Source organism: Schistocerca serialis, chromosome 10 (genome assembly GCF_023864345.2).
Source record: "Schistocerca serialis cubense isolate TAMUIC-IGC-003099 chromosome 10, iqSchSeri2.2, whole genome shotgun sequence".
Classification (NCBI taxonomy): Eukaryota; Metazoa; Arthropoda; class Insecta; order Orthoptera; family Acrididae; genus Schistocerca; species Schistocerca serialis.
The window spans coordinates 36,795,588-36,816,693 of NC_064647.1; the positions used below are offsets into that span (position 1 = coordinate 36,795,588).

The window sequence follows — 21,106 nt, forward strand, 5'->3', positions numbered from 1 at the left end:
GGACACAAAATGAAGAAATAAAAACACACAATTGAGGGCAAAGGAGAAAGAGTATTCAGTACTTCAGATTTTGAAGAAAACTGCTGCCTGTGCAGAAGACTGCACTTTCCATAGCCAGCCTTATTGTGCTCATTCGCACAGTTTTGGGCAAGCTGCTTAGATGTGTTAGGTTACCATACTCTGACTACTTCTAACGGTCAGAACTCTCTCTCCATCACCTCTGCTGTATTCGTGTGGCGTGATCTGCTAAAACTTAGCACAAAGGGCTACCTTACAACAGACAACACCGTCTGTGCAAAAATTATCAACTGCTGAATTAATTAGAGTTACAACCAGCAGAAATTGTGGACAACACTTGTATTCCGGGGCACCATTATTGTCTATCTGCTATCCCTCATTCTCTCTCGTGACACACACAAAATCATGAATCAAATTGTAGTCAAAATTAATTAATGTCATTGCTATCTGCAAGGGCTTGTTACTATCTAATTAACCTACTTCTGCCATGCCTGGAGGGTGTGGCATCACAAGAAGGCACTGACCTCTGATTATAATTGGCGGTAAAATATGACCATGAAGATTGTGACTGTCTTATGCTTCGTACTGCTGCACAGCATAAAACTCGCATCAAATGACATATAGCCAGAACAGTAATGGAAATTGTATGCGTGTCATGGAGTTTTCCTACCACTGATGATGTTTGGGGTTGACAAAAAGGGGAAAATGTGTGTTAAGAACACATCTGAGTCTGCCAGAATTCTCACATCTGATTTTTGTATTTATTAGTGGTCATTGTGTGTAAAGTGTAGTTTTGGCAGTAACAGACTCCTAATATCCTAAATTTACAAGCTTATATATATTGAAAGTACTGATAAAACTTAGTAACTAAGTAATTTTGACAGTTCTGTTGAAAAACTGCATAAAGAAATGCAGATTTGCTATTGAGAGTAATTTAAGTTGCCCTATTAATACTTTTAATGAAGAGTGCAGTTGTTAACTCAGTGTTGTACCCATATACAATATGCAATAAATCTGGGAACAATGAAAATAGCTCCAGAAAACCAGTCGGTACACTTCTTAAGCTCAAATCTAAATATATTAAGCTATTAATTGTGTTCACAATTATTGTCTTTACTCCAGCAGAGATTATGTGACAAGTTGCATAACTCTTCTCCACCGTATGCTACTGTTGTTACTCTTATTGATTACCGATTTCTCACCGCAGGCTCTGGAGAACGAGATCAGCAGCCACGAGCCACAGCTCATGTCTGTCGTGGATGTCGGCCGGGACTTGGTCGGTCGGCAGCACTTTGGTGCTGCTCGTGTGCAAGAGCGGCTGGATGAGATTCTCGACTCTTGGAATCACCTGCTCGAGCTGTCTGCCTACAGGCGCAAGAGGCTCGAGGAAGCAGTCGACTTCCACCAGGTAAAATGCCGATACAGTTTTTGAAATTTTTTTGTTTTGTATTTATTCTAGGTTAGCTGTCCAGACTATTTCCTCATGTTTGGAATTTAATAATAGTGATGGAAATGCTATAGAAGGTTTCTTTCCTAGGATGTGCCAGGATAGTAAGAAAGTATTCAATTTGTCAAATTGTAGCCAAGCCTTTGTGATTTAGGTGTTCCACAATACCCCCATGGTGAATTTAGAGTTTATTCATGTTGTTGTTGTTGTGGTCTTCAGTCCTGAGACTGGTTTGATGCAGCTCTCCATGCTACTCTATCCTGTGCAAGCTTTTTCATCTCCCAGTACCTACTGCAACCTACATCCTTCTGAATCTGCTTTGTGTATTCATCTCTTGGTCTCCCTCTACGATTTTTACCCTCCACGCTGCCCTCCAATACTAAATTGGTGATCCCTTGATGCCTCAGAACATGTCCTACCAACCGATCCCTTCTTCTGGTCAAGTTGTGCCACAAACTTCTCTTCTCCCCAATCCTATTCAATACTTCCTCATTAGTTATGTGATCTACCCTTCTAATCTTCAGCATTCTTCTGTAGCACCACATTTCGAAAGCTTCTATTCTCTTCTTGTCCAAACTATTTATCGTCCATGTTTCACTTCCATACATGGCTACACTCCATACGAATACTTTCAGAAATGACTTCCTGACACTTATATCAATACTGGATGTTAACAAATTTCACTTCTTCAGAAACGATTTCCTTGCCATTGCCAGCCTACATTTTATATCCTCTCTACTTCGACCATCATCAGTTATTTTGCTCCCTAAATAGCAAAACTCCTTTACTACTTTAAGTGCCTCATTTCCTAATCTAATTCCCTCAGCATCACCCGACTTAATTAGACTACATTCCATTATCCTTGTTTTGCTTTTGTTGATGTTCATCTTATATCCTCCTTTCAAGACACTTTCCATTCCATTCAACTGCTCTTCCAAGTCCTTTGCTGTCTCTGACAGAATTACAATGTCATCGGCGAACCTCAAAGTTTTTATTTCTTCTCCATGAATTTTAATACCTACTCCGAATTTTTCTTTTGTTTCCTTTACTGCTTGCTCAATATACAGATTGAACAACATCGGGGAGAGACTACAACCCTGTCTTACTCCCTTCCCAACCACTGCTTCCCTTTCATGTCCCTCGACTCTTATAACTGCCATCTGGTTTATGTACAAATTGTAAATAGCCTTTCGTTCCCTGTATTTTACCCCTGCCACCTTTAGAATTTGAAAGAGAGTATTCCAGTCAACATTGTCAAAAGCTTTCTCTAAGTCTACAAATGCTAGAAACGTAGGTTTGCCTTTCCTTAATCTTTCTTCTAAGATAAGTCATAAGGTCAGTATTGCCTCACGTGTTCCAGTGTTTCTACGGAATCCAAACTGATCTTCCCCGAGGTTGGCTTCTACTAGTTTTTCCAATCGTCTGTAAAGAATTCGTGTTAGTATTTTGCAGCTGTGACTTATTAAGCTGATAGTTCGGTAATTTTCACATCTGTCAACACCTGCTTTCTTTGGGATTGGAATTATTATATTCTTCTTGAAGTCTGAGGGTATTTCGCCTGTTTCATACATCTTGCTCACCAAATGGTAGAGTTTTGTCAGGACTAGCTCTCCCACGGCCGTCAGTAGTTCCAATGGAATATTGTCTACTCCGGGGGCCTTGTTTCGACTCAGGTCTTTCAGTGCTCTGTCAAACTCTTCACGCAGTATCGTATCTCCCATTTCATCTTCATCTACATCCTCTTCCATTTCCATAATATTGTCCTCAAGTACATCGGCCTTGTATAGACCCTCTATATACTCCTTCCACCTTTCTGCTTTCCCTTCTTTGCTTAGGACTGGGTTTCCACCTGAGCTCTTGATATTCATACAAGTCGTTCTCTTATCTCCAAAGGTCTCTTTAATTTTCCTGTAGGCGGTATCTATCTTACCCCTAGTGAGATAGGCCTCTACATCCTTACATTTGTCCTCTAGCCATCCCTGCTTAGCCATTTTGCACTTCCTGTCGATCTCATTTTTGAGACGTTTGTATTCCTTTTTGCCTGTTTCACTTACTGCATTTTTATATTTTCTCCTTTCATCAATTAAATTCAATATTTCTTCTGTTACCCAAGGATTTCTACTAGCCCTCATCTTTTTACCTACTTGATCCTCTGCTGCCTTCATTACTTCATCCCTCAAAGCTACCCATTCTTCTTCTACTGTATTTATTTCCCCCATTCCTGTCAATTGCTCCCTTATGCTCTCCCTGAATCTCTGTACAACCTCTGGTTCTTTTAGTTTATCCAGGTCCCATCTCCTTAAATTCGCACCTTTTTGCAGTTTCTTCAGTTTTAATCTACAGGTCATAACCAATAGATTGTGGTCAGAGTCCACATCTGCCCCTGGAAATGTCTTACAATTTAAAACCTGGTTCCTAAATCTCTGTCTTACCATTATATAATCTATCTGATACCTTTTAGTATCTCCAGGGTTCTTCCATGTATACAACCTTCTTTTATGATTCTTAAACCAAGTGTTAGTTATGATTATGTTGTGCTCTGTGCAAAATTCTACCAGGCGGCTTCCTCTTTCATTTCTGTCCCCCAATCCATATTCACCTACTATGTTTCCTTCTCTCCCTTTTCCTACACTCGAATTCCAGTCACCCATGACTATTAAATTTTCGTCTCCCTTCACAATCTGAATAATTTCTTTTATTTCATCATACATTTCTTCAATTTCTTCGTCATCTGCAGAGCTAGTTGGCATATAAACTTGTACTACTGTAGTAGGTGTGGGCTTCGTATCTATCTTGGCCACAATAATGCGTTCACTATGCTGTTTGTAGTAGCTTACCCGCATTCCTATTTTCCTATTCATTATTAAACCTACTCCTGCATTACCCCTATTTGATTTTGTGTTTATAACCCTGTAGTCACCTGACCAGAAGTCTTGTTCCTCCTGCCACCGAACTTCACTAATTCCCACTATATCTAACTTCAACCTATCCATTTCCCTTTTTAAATTTCCTAACCTACCTGCCCGATTAAGGGATCTGACATTCCATGATTTATTCATAAATCTTTTAATGTGATAAAGACAGCAGGTCACTGTACCTGTGTCTGGGTGTCATGCTGTGCAAAGAAAAAGCAGAAATGTTGCATGTACACTAAACATCTATAATTTTTAAACTGAAAGATGTTAATAGATATACATATATTTCAGGCTTTAGTGAATTCTCCCACGGTCTTCCTTCTTAGTTGTCGAGCATTTCATAATCTAAAGCTGGTGTAATATATAGTTATTTTTCAGTACCAATTGCACTTTTTTAAAAAAATTCGTGACCAGTTCCAATCTCCCTGGAACTTCTTCAGACTTCCGTAGTTGCACCAGAAACCTATGGTTTTTGTGTCGGAATGACACACCCAAAGTGTGAGCTGGCTATGCCTGCTTTGCATTTGCTCCTGCTGTTTGCTTCTACTAGAGACACTTGTGGATTGATTGACCATTGTAAAAGAATAATGGTTGTTTTCCACAAAACATCCTCAGTCTGTAGATATGAATATTATTCACGTAGCGTAGTTATTTCGGCTTTGATGTGGGAAGGAAACTGCTCCTGACAAGATTGGGCAGATCCAGCATGTTTGTCCCATAAGTTCTAGGCTGAATCACAAAAATACAGAATCGTTGTTTCAACATACCTCTGCCATAACATGTAATACAGTTGTCTATATTGCCTTCTGAAGATGACGTTTTTATAAGTGTTGAAACCACGGTAAAAGGGATTTTAATAAACTTTCCAGTTTGTGACTGGTTAGTTGTTCATTATTTCTACAAAATGATTTCATTCTACAGTTGCTGCTCTAGCCACATACAAAATTTTAAAATACTATTGACAGCAGGAAGGATTGAGTTTATTGAATGTAACAGTGGTCCTTTTGCAGTGACTGGCAGCCTTGTTATGGAGCATGACAGCCATTTGAAAATTTTCTTTTACTTAACTTTGAAACTATTCCATACTGACCAACAACACAAAAGAGTTGATTGAATGAGAATTTTATTAGCAGCCTCCTATGTGGGTGAATTAATTTCCATAGAATTCTTGTGACAAATTTGTTTGACATCGCCCCCTTCACAGCTACAGTCAAATTTATATGGTTCTTCCACCTTAAATTGTACCAGATTTTCAAATGTGCCTCACTCTGTGACTAAATCCTGCAACTGCCTATCATTTGTGTAATCAGTTTATACAAAAATTTTTATTTATGCATATTACAATGATTTTATTTAAGGTTAGCTGTCAATTCCGGATCAGCTATTAGGTTGAATGTACAATCTACAGTTCAGAAGATGAACAGTCTGTGGTTGTACTGCCGGTTCATAGTGTCCATTGGGCACAATATTTAGGTGCACTGAGTAACTGAGGTCCTGAGGGTGTGCAGCCAACTCTCGTACCCTCCCACCACAAGCTGTTCCCTCCGTGGTCTGTACTTGAGGATGCATGTCGGAACCCTTTGTGACTTAGGTTTCCTGGTCACCAGATCGTTGTCTTTGCTGAGTATAATGTTAATTAGACCCAGTGCTAGTTCCCAAGCCTTGCTGAGATTATAGTCACAGTTGAGAATGATAGGATTTTGATGGCTTCTCTAACAACGTTCTTCCATTATTTGAAGGTCTGTGCTCAAATCCATGTATGATCATATTCCATCACATGATTTTCTCACAAACAGTGCTCTGGCTGCTAACTTGTAGGTGTACATTTAGATGACATCAGGGCCTCGTCCTCCTTGAAGTGCTCCATGTGCAAATTTGCAAACACTAGCAAGAGTGGGCTGCGCATTGTGACTCCATCTATTTTCTCGAAATGTTCTCTCTTAAATAGAAAATATGTAGTGATTAGGACATGCTTGAAAAGATTGTTGGTCTTCTACTCAAAATTGTGATTGATGTTCTAGACTCTCATAAAAGCAACCTGGTGAGTAACAAAACAGTGTCAAAGCTCGCCACAATATCCGAGTTCTTAGAACTGTAGTTGTTGAGACATTTCACAAAACCTGCAAAATTGTGGATGTAATGTGAGCACCACATTTTCGCGAACCTTCGTGAATCCATAAAATCTTGGCGGCACAGCTCCTTGTAACAATTTCTTGATGACCCCCCTCTGGTAAAGAAGAAAGAAGACAACCATTCCTGGATGTCTTGCTCAAGAGAAGAGCAAATGGCACCCTCACCAATGGTGGGTATTGGAAGGAAACACGCATTGACCTGTATTTGCATGTAGATAGCTACCACTGCCCTGTGCAGAGGAATGGGCTACTAAAACACTAATACACAGGGCATACACAATATCAGACACAGTGTGTCTGCCTCAGGAACTGGAACACTCAGAACTGTGTTAAAAAGGGTAGGCAGAATGGCTTTTTAGCTCCACCACTACAGTACAGACTGCTGAGATAGAAGAAATCCCATAGGCAGAGGTAGCCACAGAGTTTATACTATACGCAGGCACACTGCCAGGAAAAGTTGGGTTCATACTGAAAGAGCACCATGTAAGATTTGTCTTTTGCCTGCCCAGTAAAACATGGATATTATAGGGGAGTGTGGAAGGCCAGGGTATATCAAATTGTGTGCCAATGTAGTAAGTCATGTATTGGATGAACAGTGCGCACATTTCTAGATCGAAACTGAGAACACCAGTGGCACACTTGAGTAATGTATCCCAACAAATCTGTAGAGCACTGTTCGGCAGAAAATCATTCAATGAAATACGACCATTCCAGGATTTAAGTGCAGGCTTCCAAATACTGGGAAGGAGTCAGTAGAGTAGCCATCGAAATTCGCATCAGGAATAATTGTATAAGAGGTGTTCAAAAAGAAACAAGCCGGAGGCATAATTTCAGAAACCAGCACCTGTATGTTAAAAGTATTGACCCTGGCTGTTAAGACACCTGCCCCACTGTGACACAAGGCAGTGAATGGCTGCGATGTTAACCAGTTCTGCACATACAGCTGAACATCATTGTCTGAGGTGAATCATTATGCTGACGTTTTTCCTTGACCCACTTCCTGCAGCACAGGACAAAAGTGAATACCCAGTGTTACTCGCAAGCCTTGACCATCATTCGCCAAGCGATAAGATCAAAATGACAATGGCAATCTCGCCAGTGGGGTCATTCTGTTCCACAACAACGCAAAGCCTCATATGGCCAACACAGATGCGGCGCTCCTGCAGAAATTTAAATATTATGTTCTCGGCCATCCCCCATACAGTCTGGACCTCTCTCCCTGTAATTACGCCATTTTTGGGCCCCTTACAGAGCCTCTGAGGGGCAAAAAATTCACCTCGGACGAAGATGTCCAGCTGTATGTGTGGAACTGGTTAACATCGCAGCCCTGGGAATTTTGAAACAGCCATTCACCACCTTGTGTCACAGTGGGTTGTCTCAACAGCCAGGGTCAATACTTCTTACATACAGGTACTGGTTTTTTTAATTATGCCTCTGGCTCGTTTCTATAATCCCAGCAAGGCCAGGGAACTAGCACTGGGTCTAATTAAGAAGACGCTCAGCAAACACAATTATTTTGCAACTGGGACAGACAGAGCAGTTACATCGACGCTACAGCAGAATCGTGTGCGAGCATCTCCACGAGTGCTGTCGCACATCTGCGGGTGCAGACTGTAGAGGGAACAGCTTGTGGTGGGAGGGGATACTAGTTGGCCATGCACATTCAGGAGCTCAGTTTGTCAGCACACCTGACAATGGTGCCGTGTTTGATCGCCGGAATATTGTACCCGTTGGACACTGGCGGACTGGCAGCACACCTGTGAACTATTCGATCGACAAATAAACCAGGGGGAACTGAAGAATCACTTTAAGTTATTTTAGATACTAAAACTCGCAAATATTTTCTGTGAATGAGTTCACAACATATTTTGTCAAACCATGACAACAAATAAGAGGAAATTAAGATGTTCACAAATTATAGATTGACAATATTAAAGTGAATCTGTTTTACTTAAAGTATGTCATTGTTGGCACAGTTTTAGTGCAAGATGTATGATATTTCTGTCTGAAAAATTGTTTCCAGGTTTTAGGACTCTTTATGCAAGTCATTTGAATGAAATCGTGCAGGCTTTGATATGGACTTCTTCACATTTTATTAACACTTTCTACCCAAAGTGCAACCCCCCACCCCAATATGAGGTCCAACTTATGACTTCTACAAACATGTCACATGTCATATCACTCCCTCCCACCAAGAACATGGTGTCAAAGATTTTACATTATAAAGTTACTCCAGTGGTTTCAACATTTACATTTTAATAGAAAAGGTCATCAGTTTCAAATCGTTTTCAGTTTACCATATTAAAACTCTTCAGTGATCCATATTAATATGACTAATAATGATTGTAATAAGAATTACTGGTGTAGTCAGTTACACAAATACCACGGAAATTATATGTGGCAACTCTGTAATATCACTTGAGTATGAACAATAGCACTGGGTGAGTTAATCTCTCTGTTCCTAAGGAACTGCAACCTCACTCACCTGTGGGCAGGCTGTTGCTCAATGGACTTGGGAGCATTGGTATTTGCTAAGTCAGTTTTAAAAAGTGTGGCATTGCTGTCTTGTTGGCTTGTAGAGTACTCAGTAGTATATGAAATTGTGAGTGTGGTCTTCAAATTTATATTGGAAGAGCAAGTCTGCAATTTGAGCTGCCCCTCCACTGCTGCAGTGTGGCTTCTCCCACCCCCACCATTGCCCCTTTCCCTGCTCAGTTGATTCGGTTGTCAGGGACCAAGTTTTATTGCTTGCACCTTGCAAGCTTACTTCCAGTATGCTCTACTTTGTGTTCGCATGACCTTTCTGTGGTGTGTGAAGAAGAAAACACTGCCTGAAAAATTATTGTGTACTTGAAACATGTAACTGTATTGTGTTGTTAGTGTTTTTCAGTTTTGGAAATCCCACAAAAGTTGTGATCGTGTCCGTTTTTTCCAGTTCTTCGCAGATGCAGACGACGTCGACATTTGGATGTTGGATACACTGCGGCTCGTTTCGAGCGAAGATGTCGGCCGTGACGAAGCCAATGTGCAGTCGTTGCTGAAAAAGCACAAGGACGTGACGGACGAGCTGAAGAACTACGCGGGAGCCATAGAAGCCCTGCACCAGCAGGCGTCCCAGCTGGGAGAGCAGGACCGCCAGGCTCCACAGGTAAGCCACAGTGTGCAGTATTGTTAAGTAATCTAAATGACCAAATTAGACTGTGAATTCGTCATCCTGACTGCTTGTAAATTGCTCACAGGTTGTCGAAAGGCTGGCCAGCATTGACCACCGCTACAAAGAACTCCTGGAGTTTGCCAAACTCAGGAAGCAGCGGCTGCTCGACGCATTGTCTCTGTACAAACTGCTCAGCGAGTCAGATGGTGTCGGTCAATGGATAAGCGAGAAGGTGAGCGATGTGTTCTTACTGGTGCAGGTGGAGAGCTTACATTGATTGAGGCAGTTATAAGTTAAATGATATAATTTTGTGGAGGGAACAAGAGGAAATAAACAGTACATAAAATTAATTTCACAAGCTGTGATAGTATTGGTTTCGGTCAACAGTGACAATCTTCAGATATACAGCAAAACATGGGAAATTAAAAAAAAGTGGCAGACAGTTTAAATCTTGAAACAAAAAGGTCTGCCATATTGAAAAGTATTAAACCAATAGATTCTGAAATTTGTACTTAAAATCTGACAAAATATACAGGATTTTACATCATCTCATAATGTAATGAGACTGCAGTGGTATCATCACAAAATACTCACACAAACAGGTTAGGATCATTATGTGTATTTAAAATATTGTGTGCGCTAGACCACATGGCCAGCAGAGTCACACTATTAGTAGCACTACTATTCACAACAAACTGCAGTTCGGTAGCCACAACCTAAGATTGTGGCGTAAGCTCATTGAATGTGTCTGCTGTACGTTTACACGCATTCGTTAATTATAAAATTTTACAGAATGCAATAAAATGAAGAAGCCAATAGATAAAGTCTATAGTGAGCTTACCAAGTGTGTAAGTCATTACAGTGGGGAAAACGTAAAAAATTAAGAGCACAAATAAAGTTAAATTTAAAAATGTTGTAAAGGAAATGATTAAGTGACCGAATGTGATTGACACGCTCTTGTGGTCAGTATAATGAAAAATATCATGTGCCTACACAAGATAAAATAGCTGAGGAAAGGAGTGAAATGGATGAAAACAAGACTAAAGTAAGTAATAAGTGTTCTCTGTTGGCATAGTAGCCAGAATGCAGCATAGGCAAGAAGTTGGAGGAACTTAACCACCAGAGGGCTTGTCATATCTCGCGACACACTGTTCTGAGAAAAGTATAATAAAATATTGTTTTAAGCTGTAAACTGTCTGCTAGTAGTATTTCATTTCCCATGTTCTGCTACACATCTGATGAAGGTGGTTGTTGCTGACCGAAACCAGTAGTCACAGGACCAAACATTTTGTGATCATTGATGGAAATAAAATAATTTTATTCTCCATAAATTTAATAAATTTTGTTGACACTTAAGTGTAAAAAGAGTGACTTCAGTCAGTAACATATGTTTCTCATATCACATTGGCATGTATCTTACTGCCCTGTACAGTACATAAAGTAGGATGTTGGAGTTGGACATTAGGGGAGATTGCTTATTGTGCTTTCAGTGAGACCATCGAAGGATGGAGTAATTTTTTGGCAATCTCTTTGGCAACATGGGTGGGTTGCAGAAGTTAGAAGATAATGGAAACTGATATTTCAGGGCAAATGCAGGACGGTGGGGGTTGGGGGAGGGAAATGGGGAGAGGGGGGGGGGGGGGCAGGAATTGGTAAATAAGAGAGCCAATTTGTGTGTGCGCATCTGGAGGCAGATGCGAAAGGCAATACGAAGTCCTTTCTCCAACATTGGTAATCAAAGTATGCTGGGCTATCTTGCTCCTTGCATGGGCTCTGTATTGCCGTTGGACTTTGGTATGTTTATGTAGATTTGTGTAAGGGCAAGCATTCTGGGCAAGTACAATTGGGCATGGGATGTAACAGCTTAATTTGTATCGGTCAACATTGTGACTGACAGATGTGCTTGCTCATATTTGATATAGAAATGAAGAAATTCTGATGTAATTAGTAACACATTAGTGTTGTATTGAAACCCGACAGCAAGAATAGAATTAGGTAGACAAAAAGGTGTTATTTGTTGTTCAGCATGACCAGCCCAATATATCTTAAATATTAGAAAATATTTTGTCTACCATTATCTGATTGTTACAATTTTTGATATTAGCTTTTGCTTAACCTGTGCAATGCCAGAATTTCTCTGGGGGTTTTGCAGTTGTAGGTGGGATGTAAGACTTCTTAAAATTTGCAATAAAATCTGCACAATTAAATACAGGAATTTTTATATTTAATATGTGGATAATATCTAAAATTGATATGAAATGCATATTGCTAAAGTGTCTTCCTTCAGGCAATAAAACATGAATTATTGTTGTAAAAAAATGCCCATATTACATTTGAATTCTGTGCTCAATAAAATTAAAAAATATAAACTCTCCATGTCATATTTTGGAAAATACTGTCACTGAAAGTAACTTGAGGAAAGAAAAGCCTTACAAATAACTTTATGCTTCATGATTATTGTGATTGACACTTTATATTGAAATATTTGGATCATAATAAGGTTGTGTTTGATACTAAAATCACAAGTGGGCTACAAATGCAACCCTCCCAATATTTGGCAATATTTAAATTTTCATTTCAGTGACAATTATTTCTGTACATAATTCTTCCGACTGTAGTTGCATGATATCTATTCACTAACAATTGATTGTTCGTGCCTCCAGGACCGCATGCTCCAGACTATGGTTCCAGTGAAAGACATCGAGGACGTGGAGATCATGAAGCACCGCTACGATGGCTTCGAGAAGGAGATGAATGCCAATGCGTCCCGTGTTGCAGTTGTCAACCAGCTGGCTCGCCAGTTGCTGCATGTGGAGCATCCCAACAGCGAACAGATAGTTGCACGGCAGAACCAGGTGATGTTTAGTATGACGTTAATTACTTTTGTCATCCAAATATGGAACAAGATCCAATTGGCAGAACATGAAGATTTATGGGCTGGCGGTTTAAAAAATCAGTGGCACAAAGACCTAAAAATTGGGACAAAAGGACGTCAACTTTCAATAATTAGATCAGTATTTCCTTATAATATTTTATGAACTAAGTTGGTACACTGGTACAACTATACTCAAAAGTGCTGTTCTGTTCATGAACAGTACCAACTTGAAGCTGGTGATATAAAAATTTCCTATTCACTCCAGTGTATGTTCAAACACTAATTATTATCCTTTAACGTGCATAATCTACAGTTGGGCCGTGTGCACAGATTAATAATTTTTTGCTGCTCAACTTCAGCCACTCTGCACGGTATGCTAAGAGAAGTCTTATCCCGTCAGTGAGCGCAATTTGGGGGGGGGGGGTGAAGGACTTTTCAGAAAGCAGTTTGGTCGCACTAATAATACGATTAAAGCCGTGTGACTGACTGTCTTTGAAGTATGGAGTTGTGGCTTGTGCTGAGGCCTACTTTTAGTTAAACAGCTGATTGCAACCTTGTGGTGCACTGTGTTCCAAAATTTTTGGTCACTGCCATTGGTACATTCAGAAACTCATTTTGGAAATTTCATTTAGTTGACCAATTTTTAAGTGAACGTACATGGTATTTCGAATTGGTAATAGTGGCAAAAAGTCTGTACATTTGATGTCCCGTGTAAGGCTTATGTCAGTCGGGTCACTACCCACTAAAAATTGAGGACATCCTGTGTAAATCTGGCAACACTAAGCAAAGCCTCAATTAGTATATGTAATCCTGTCAGGAGTGCTAATTGGAAAATTCTGATATGCCTAATATTTGTAAATGTATAGCAATTTTGTGAGTGTATTAAGATTTAATCTCATAAATTTTGTAATGTATCATAGGGATAAAGATTAGAATTTTCAGGATATATTGTTGTTGTGGTCTTCAGTCCTGAGACTGGTTTGATGCAGCTCTCCATGCTACTCTATCCTGTGCAAGCTTTTTCATCTCCCAGTACCTACTGCAACCTACATCCTTCTGAATCTGCTTTGTGTATTCATCTCTTGGTCTCCCTCTACGATTTTTACCCTCCACGCTGCCCTCCAATACTAAATTGGTGATCCCTTGATGCCTCAGAACATGTCCTACCAACCGATCCCTTCTTCTGGTCAAGTTGTGCCACAAACTTCTCTTCTCCCCAATCCTATTCAATACTTCCTCACTAGTTATGTGATCTACCCATCTAATCTTCAGCATTCTTCTGAAGCACCACATTTCGAAAGCTTCTATTCTCTTCTTGTCCAAACTATTTATCGTCCATGTTTCACTTCCATACATGGCTACACTCCATACGAATACTTTCAGAAATGACTTCCTGACACTTAAATCAATACTGGATGTTAACAAATTTCTCTTCTTCAGAAACGCTTTCCTTGCCATTGCCAGCCTACATTTTATATCCTCTCTACTTCGACCATCATCAGTTATTTTGCTCCCCAAATAGCAAAACTCTTTTACTACTTTAAGTGCCTCATTTCCTAATCTAATTCCCTCAGCATCACCCGACTTAATTAGACTACATTCCATTATCCTTGTTTTGCTTTTGTTGATGTTCATCTTATATCCTCCTTTCAAGACACTGTCCATTCCATTCAACTGCTCTTCCAAGTCCTTTGCTGTCTCTGACAGAATTACAATGTCATCGGCGAACCTCAAAGTTTTTATTTCTTCTCCATGAATTTTAATACCTACTCCGAATTTTTCTTTTGTTTCCTTTACTGCTTGCTCAATATACAGATTGAACAACATCGGGGAGAGACTACAACCCTGTCTTACTCCCTTCCCAACCACTGCTTCCCTTTCATGTCCCTCGACTCTTATAACTGCCATCTGGTTTATGTACAAATTGTAAATAGCCTTTCGCTCCCTGTATTTTACCCCTGCCACCTTTAGAATTTGAAAGAGAGTATTCCAGTCAACATTGTCAAAAGCTTTCTCTAAATCTACAAATGCTAGAAACGTAGGTTTGCCTTTCCTTAATCTTTCTTCTAAGATAAGTCGTAAGGTCAGTATTGCCTCACGTGTTCCAGTGTTTCTACGGAATCCAAACTGATCTTCCCCGAGGTTGGCTTCTACTAGTTTTTCCATTCGTCTGTAAAGAATTCGTGTTAGTATTTTGCAGCTGTGACTTATTAAACTGATAGTTCGGTAATTTTCGCATCTGTCAACACCTGCTTTCTTTGGGATTGGAATTATTATATTCTTCTTGAAGTCTGAGGGTATTTCGCCTGTTTCATACATCTTGCTCACCAAATGGTAGAGTTTTGTCAGGACTAGCTCTCCCACGGCCGTCAGTAGTTCCAATGGAATATTGTCTACTCCGGGGGCCTTGTTTCGACTTAGGTCTTTCAGTGCTCTGTCAAACTCTTCACGCAGTATCGTATATCCCATTTCATCTTCATCTACATCCTCTTCCATTTCCATAATATTGTCCTCAAGTACATCGCCCTTGTATAGACCCTCTATATACTCCTTCCACCTTTCTGCTTTGCCTTCTTTGCTTAGAACTGGGTTTCCATCTGAGCTCTTGATATTCATACAAGTCGTTATCTTATCTCCAAAGGACTCTTTAATTTTCCTGTAGGCGGTATCTATCTTACCCCTAGTGAGATAGGCCTCTACATCCTTACATTTGTCCTCTAGCCATCCCTGCTTAGCCATTTTGCACTTCCTGTCGATCTCATTTTTGAGTCGTTTGTATTCCTTTTTGCCTGTTTCACTTACTGCATTTTTATATTTTCTCCTTTCATCAATTAAATTCAATATTTCTTCTGTTACCCAAGGATTTCTACTAGCCCTTGTCTTTTTACCTACTTGATCCTCTGCTGCCTTCACTACTTCATCCCTCAAAGCTACCCATTCTTCTTCTACTGTATTTATTTCCCCCATTCCTGTCAATTGCTCCCTTATGCTCTCCCTGAATCTCTGTACAACCTCTGATTCTTTTAGTTTATCCAGGTCCCATCTCCTTAAATTCGCACCTTTTTGCAGTTTCTTCAGTTTTAATCTACAGGTCATAACCAATAGATTGTGGTCAGAGTCCACATCTGCCCCTGGAAATGTCTTACAATCTAAAACCTGGTTCCTAAATCTCTGTCTTACCATTATATAATCTATCTGATACCTTTTAGTATCTCCAGGGTTCTTCCATGTATACAACCTTCTTTCATGATTCTTAAACCAAGTGTTAGTTATGATTATGTTGTGCTCTGTGCAAAATTCTACCAGGCGGCTTCCTCTTTCATTTCTGTCCCCCAATCCATATTCACCTACTATGTTTCCTTCTCTCCCTTTTCCTACACTCGAATTCCAGTCACCCATGACTATTAAATTTTCGTCTCCCTTCACAATCTGAATAATTTCTTTTATTTCATCATACATTTCTTCAATTTCTTCGTCATCTGCAGAGCTAGTTGGCATATAAACTTGTACTACTGTAGTAGGTGTGGGCTTCGTATCTATCTTGGCCACAATAATGCGTTCACTATGCTGTTTGTAGTAGCTTACCCGCATTCCTATTTTCCTATTCATTATTAAACCTACTCCTGCATTACCCCTATTTGATTTTGTGTTTATAACCCTGTAGTCACCTGACCAGAAGTCTTGTTCCTCCTGCCACCGAACTTCACTAATTCCCACTATATCTAACTTCAACCTATCCATTTCCCTTTTTAAATTTTCTAACCTACCTGCCCGATTAAGGGATCTGACATTCCACGCTCCGATCCGTAGAACGCCAGTTTTCTTTCTCCTGATAACGACATCCTCTTGAGTAGTCCCCACCCGGAGATCCGAATGGGGGACTATTTTACCTCCGGAATATTTTACCCAAGAGGACGCCATCATGATGTAATCATACAGTAAAGCTGCATGCCCTCGGGAAAAATTACGGCTGTAGTTTCCCCTTGCTTTTAACCGTTCGCAGTACCAGCACAGCAAGGCCGTTTTGGTTATTGTTACAAGGCCAGATCAGTCAATCATCCAGACTGTTGCCCTTGCAACTACTGAAAAGGCTGCTGCCCCTCTTCAGGAACCACACGTTTGTCTGGCCTCTCAACAGATACCCCTCCGTTGTGGTTGCACCTACGGTACGGCTATCTGTATCGCTGAGGCACGCAAGCCTCCCCACCATCGGCAAGGTCCATGGTTCATGGGGGGGCAGGATATATTAAGGAACTTAAAAGATCTGTAGGGAAACTTAAAGAAATAAATGTTGAACTTTTTTGTTATATTGATAGCAGCCATAGTTTGTTATGTCCAGACAGTCATCCAGAGAGTCATCTCCCCCTGCACACTAAACTGAGTCCAGTTGGGAGGCAACTGAGTACTTTTGCTCATAGTACATGTTGAGGGCAGTTGCACCTGCTGATGGAAATATTGTGCGAAAAATTTAATACTCAATCCAGAGAAAATGTATCTTCTAAAAACATAATTTGTTTAACGATTCTGCTTGTAATTTTATTTTGCAAACTCACAGAAGTGTATCATTTAATATAAAAATTTTTTAAAGTACTTTTGTTACTGATTGTGATGATGACTTTTTGCAGCAGAGTATTCCATTTAGAATCTGAAGAAAAATTTTCAGGAAGAATTGTACGAGTAAAGGAAATGTTACGATAAACAGATTAATAGAAACATTGTTTCGGAGATAAAGATTTTTGCTAGACAGTTGCCTACTACGTTCTTCCAGAAACTGAGGTTGGTTTTTCTTAAAGTAAAAGTATTCAGCTGGAAAGTAGCAGGGGTGTGACAGAGTTATGGCATGCAATCACATGATGGCCATAGAAGTCTATGCTGTTGTCAACAGTGCTCTAGCAGTGGCTGAAGGTGGCTCTTACTCTTTCTTGTGCCAACTGTGACATTCAGTCTGTGATAAACTTTCTTAATGCACGGAACACAGAAGTGTCCAGATGTACCACCTGTTGTATCGGGTATGGGCAGTAGGTCACGAGTGAATACGTGCGTTGCCGGTTAGGGAATTTTTCAAACATTGGCAGTATCTGTATTGAAGAGGGCTGTGGGCGACTGTCCATCATTGATGACCTCGTGTAGTTGGTGCAGTAGTGCATTACGGAGATTATGGTTCTCTGCAGCATTTTCCGTAGATATAGCAATCCTTGCTGTGTGGAATTGTCACTAAGTGCCTGCTGTTGAAGAAAGTGTGCACCAGATGGGTACCGATAAACTTGTTATCTGAACATGAAACTGAATCGCTTAGGGGCAGCATTAACACATAGGAATCAGTACCATTATGACTCGGATAAGCTTCTTGACAGGAACTTACCAGACGATGAGGTGTATCTGGAAACTGAGCAGCAGCCAATGGATTAGTATCGCACTGGATTTACAGTCGAGGAAAAGCTCTAACAGACTGCATTGGTGCGGAACGTGGTGTGCGCAATGTTCTTGTATAGAAGGGCATTTTGTCACTGGTGTCGTGCCCGGAGTTGAAACAGCGAACGCAGACCATTATCGTGTAACTCTGGGAAACTGATACTGTCCAGTCACAGTGAGAGGTGTGATATACTCAGTGGAAGTATTGTGCAGATTTGTGACACTGCTCTCCCACATACAGTGTGGTGCACAACAGCTGTTCTGAAGGAGTTTAGCAGGGAATTGGTTGGCCATTCTCCATACAGTCCCAATCTTGCTCCCAGCAGTTTCCATTTTTCCTTGTGCCTCAAGATGTTCCTGTCTTTTGTTCAGCTTTTTCACAATGACAGAGCTGAAAAAGACTGGCAGACTTTTACAACACAGGAATACAAAAATTGGTCCCACAGTATGACAAGTGTCTCAATTCTGGTGCTGGTTGTGTCAAAAAATAGCTCTAAGAGTGCTATATGTACTGCCAGTAAAATTTTTGATGTAAGCTTTTCTTTTTTAAAAAATAGGGAAACTTATTTTCTGGATGACCCGCTCACTTTTATGTTGTGAACTGAGTATGTCGTGAATGAGGACACTTCCCAAATATGCTTTACTTCACTTTGACATCATTTTTTATTTGGCGTGTAGTGCTCGGTCAAATTTGCAACAGCATTTTTCAAATTACTTAAAAGTTTACTGCCTGCTGTCTATAGTGGTTACCTATTAAGAGTTTACTGTTAACAAATCATTGTCGCGCCACAGAAATTTTTCATAAACTGAATGCGTATATTTGTTTACAGTTGAACCACGAATGGGCACAGCTACGAGAGAAAGCAGAAGCAAAGAAAGAGGAACTGAACTCTGCGCATGGAGTGCAGACATATCACATCGAGTGTCGGGAGACCATGTCCTGGATCGAGGACAAGAAGCGCATTCTCCAGTCGACGGACAGTCTGGAGATGGACCTCACTGGCATTATGACACTTCAGGTGAAATTAATTGAATTTTGGTTAAAAGCTCTCGCACAATTAGTGAAATAATTTTTCTCAAATAACCTTTTAAGTAAAATCAGCCTCCCTCTTCTTTCAATCCCTCTTTGGAAATATGAGAGTTTTCCTTCACAGAATTTCTTTTATGGTTTGATTCAAAGTATTATTATTATTATTATTTATTATTATTATTTATTTTTTTATTATTCTTTCTTATTTGGGGGATTTTCAGTACATTAAGGATATAATGAGAAAAGTCAATTTTAGTACTTTTACATCCAGTACATTCCTGGAACTTACCGTGCGTTGCATGTCGTGTTACAGCGTCGGCTATCTGGCATGGAGCGTGATCTGGCTGCTATTCAGGCCAAGCTGGACTCCTTGCAGCAGGAAGCAGAGACGATCGGAGCCGAGCACCCTGAGGAGAGGGAGCTGATCCAGGAGAGGATCGACCAGATCAAGCTCGTCTGGGAGCAGCTGACACAGATGGTGAGTAGCTGCAGCAGTTACTGTCCACCGTGAGACTGAACGTTGCCTGGTGGTGTTATGGGCGTGTGACGCATGAGGGCAGTATATAAGCAGAGCGGGAGAATCATTAAAGTGTCAGTACTAGTTGCATAAGTGACATCAAAAGAGAACACATTTTTATGGCCCAGCGATTGGGACGAGCATTTGAATATGGTGAGTCTTCTCTGCTGTACATGTGCTGCTGTTATGGGTGTCTGTGGAAAATGGCTGAAGGATGGTGAAACCTCGAGTAGGTGGCAAGGTGCTGGATGTCGATACCTCATCACAGAATTTGGTCAGAGGCTTGTCCGATATATGAAGCGGGATCTGTGCCAGATCCGACGACAGAGTACAGTGCCAGAGTATGTAAAAGTGTTTTGGGGTATGCTGTTTGCTGCACATTGGTGAAAATGGGGCTCTGCAGCAGACCACATCTGCTTCTTCCAGTATTGATCGAACAACGCTGTCAACCGAGATTGCAGTGGGCTCTGGTTAATTGAGATTCGACCTTGGATCGACACAAACTTGTCGACAGGTCAGATGGATAACATTTCTTGTTCTACCAGGTTGAGACAGCTGTGTTTAGGTATGCTGTCATCCAGGTGAACAGCTATTCGAAACGTGTACCGTGCTGTGGATAAAGGCTTGTGGGGTCTGTGTTATGCTATGGGGGACATTTGCCTGGGACACGTGGTAGTTGTGACAGGTGCCATGATGACAGGGAGATATTTGAACACTACTTGTGGACTACACGCATCTCTTCACATTTGATGTTTTCTTTTATGGTTATTGCATGTTTCAGCAAGAGTTTCGTCCAGAATTGTGCTGTGGTTTGTGGAGCAGGATAGTCAACTTGCATTTGTATTGTGTCCACCGAATTTGCCCAGTCTGAACCCGGTGGACTACATCTCGGGTTCTTTAAGGGACGAGAATTGCGTCCACAAACCACCGACTCGTAACTTAGGGAATTACCTGACATTTCACATAGACACCTAATGTGACATTCCTCTGGAAACCTTCCAAGGACGTATCAAATCTGTGCCGTGCCAAATTACTGCCGCATTGCATTCCTACGGTGGACCCACATGTTATTGAGCAAGTCACCGTAATACAGTGGCTCGTCAGTATACATTTATGTCTGTGCTTTGGAAGCCACCATTCATTAATGTAGCAGTACTTGTGGTACTTGATTTACCCAGGAATATAAAGACTGTTTCAGAAATATTTTTACAAACTTTGGGAAGATGTTCCTTACAGCAAAACTAGAAAAAAGTTCATATAAACATATCTCTGAATCCTGGCTTATTAATGAAAGTTGACATTTAGGGGGTTTCCATGCACAACCCAATAATTCCACTTACCTATGAACCCATTTGACTCACCATATCCTAGATGGTGTTGTGTTGCCAGGGAGGCTTCTTCATATTCATCATTCTTCTGTCCTGAACATGCTTATTTCCAACATGGCAAGATATTCATTTCATGAGCAGTCAGAAATGTTTTTTTACGTACAGCTGTCCAAATGGAAATGGACACGAGGCAGTAACAGGCGGCATTTCCAGGCCGAAGGCAGCTGAGTTATCCACCCTTTGGCACTGTGTATCGTCGTGTTGCTGGGACAGGATCC

General features: G+C 40.6%; 1 protein-coding gene across 5 annotated transcripts in view; it reads left to right on the top strand.

Moving 5' to 3' along the window:
• LOC126425232 (spectrin beta chain) overlaps window positions 1–21,106 on the top strand; it is a 535,456-nt gene that overhangs the window by 405,517 nt on the left and 108,833 nt on the right. For all 5 annotated transcript variants that reach the window (XM_050088190.1, XM_050088188.1, XM_050088189.1 and 2 more), the window contains exons 13-18: window positions 1,226–1,426; window positions 9,448–9,660; window positions 9,752–9,898; window positions 12,330–12,521; window positions 18,784–18,972; window positions 19,297–19,461. In XM_050088190.1, the coding sequence (XP_049944147.1) occupies window positions 1,226–1,426; window positions 9,448–9,660; window positions 9,752–9,898; window positions 12,330–12,521; window positions 18,784–18,972; window positions 19,297–19,461 (1,107 nt within the window). The remainder of the gene's footprint in view (window positions 1–1,225; window positions 1,427–9,447; window positions 9,661–9,751; window positions 9,899–12,329; window positions 12,522–18,783; window positions 18,973–19,296; window positions 19,462–21,106) is intronic.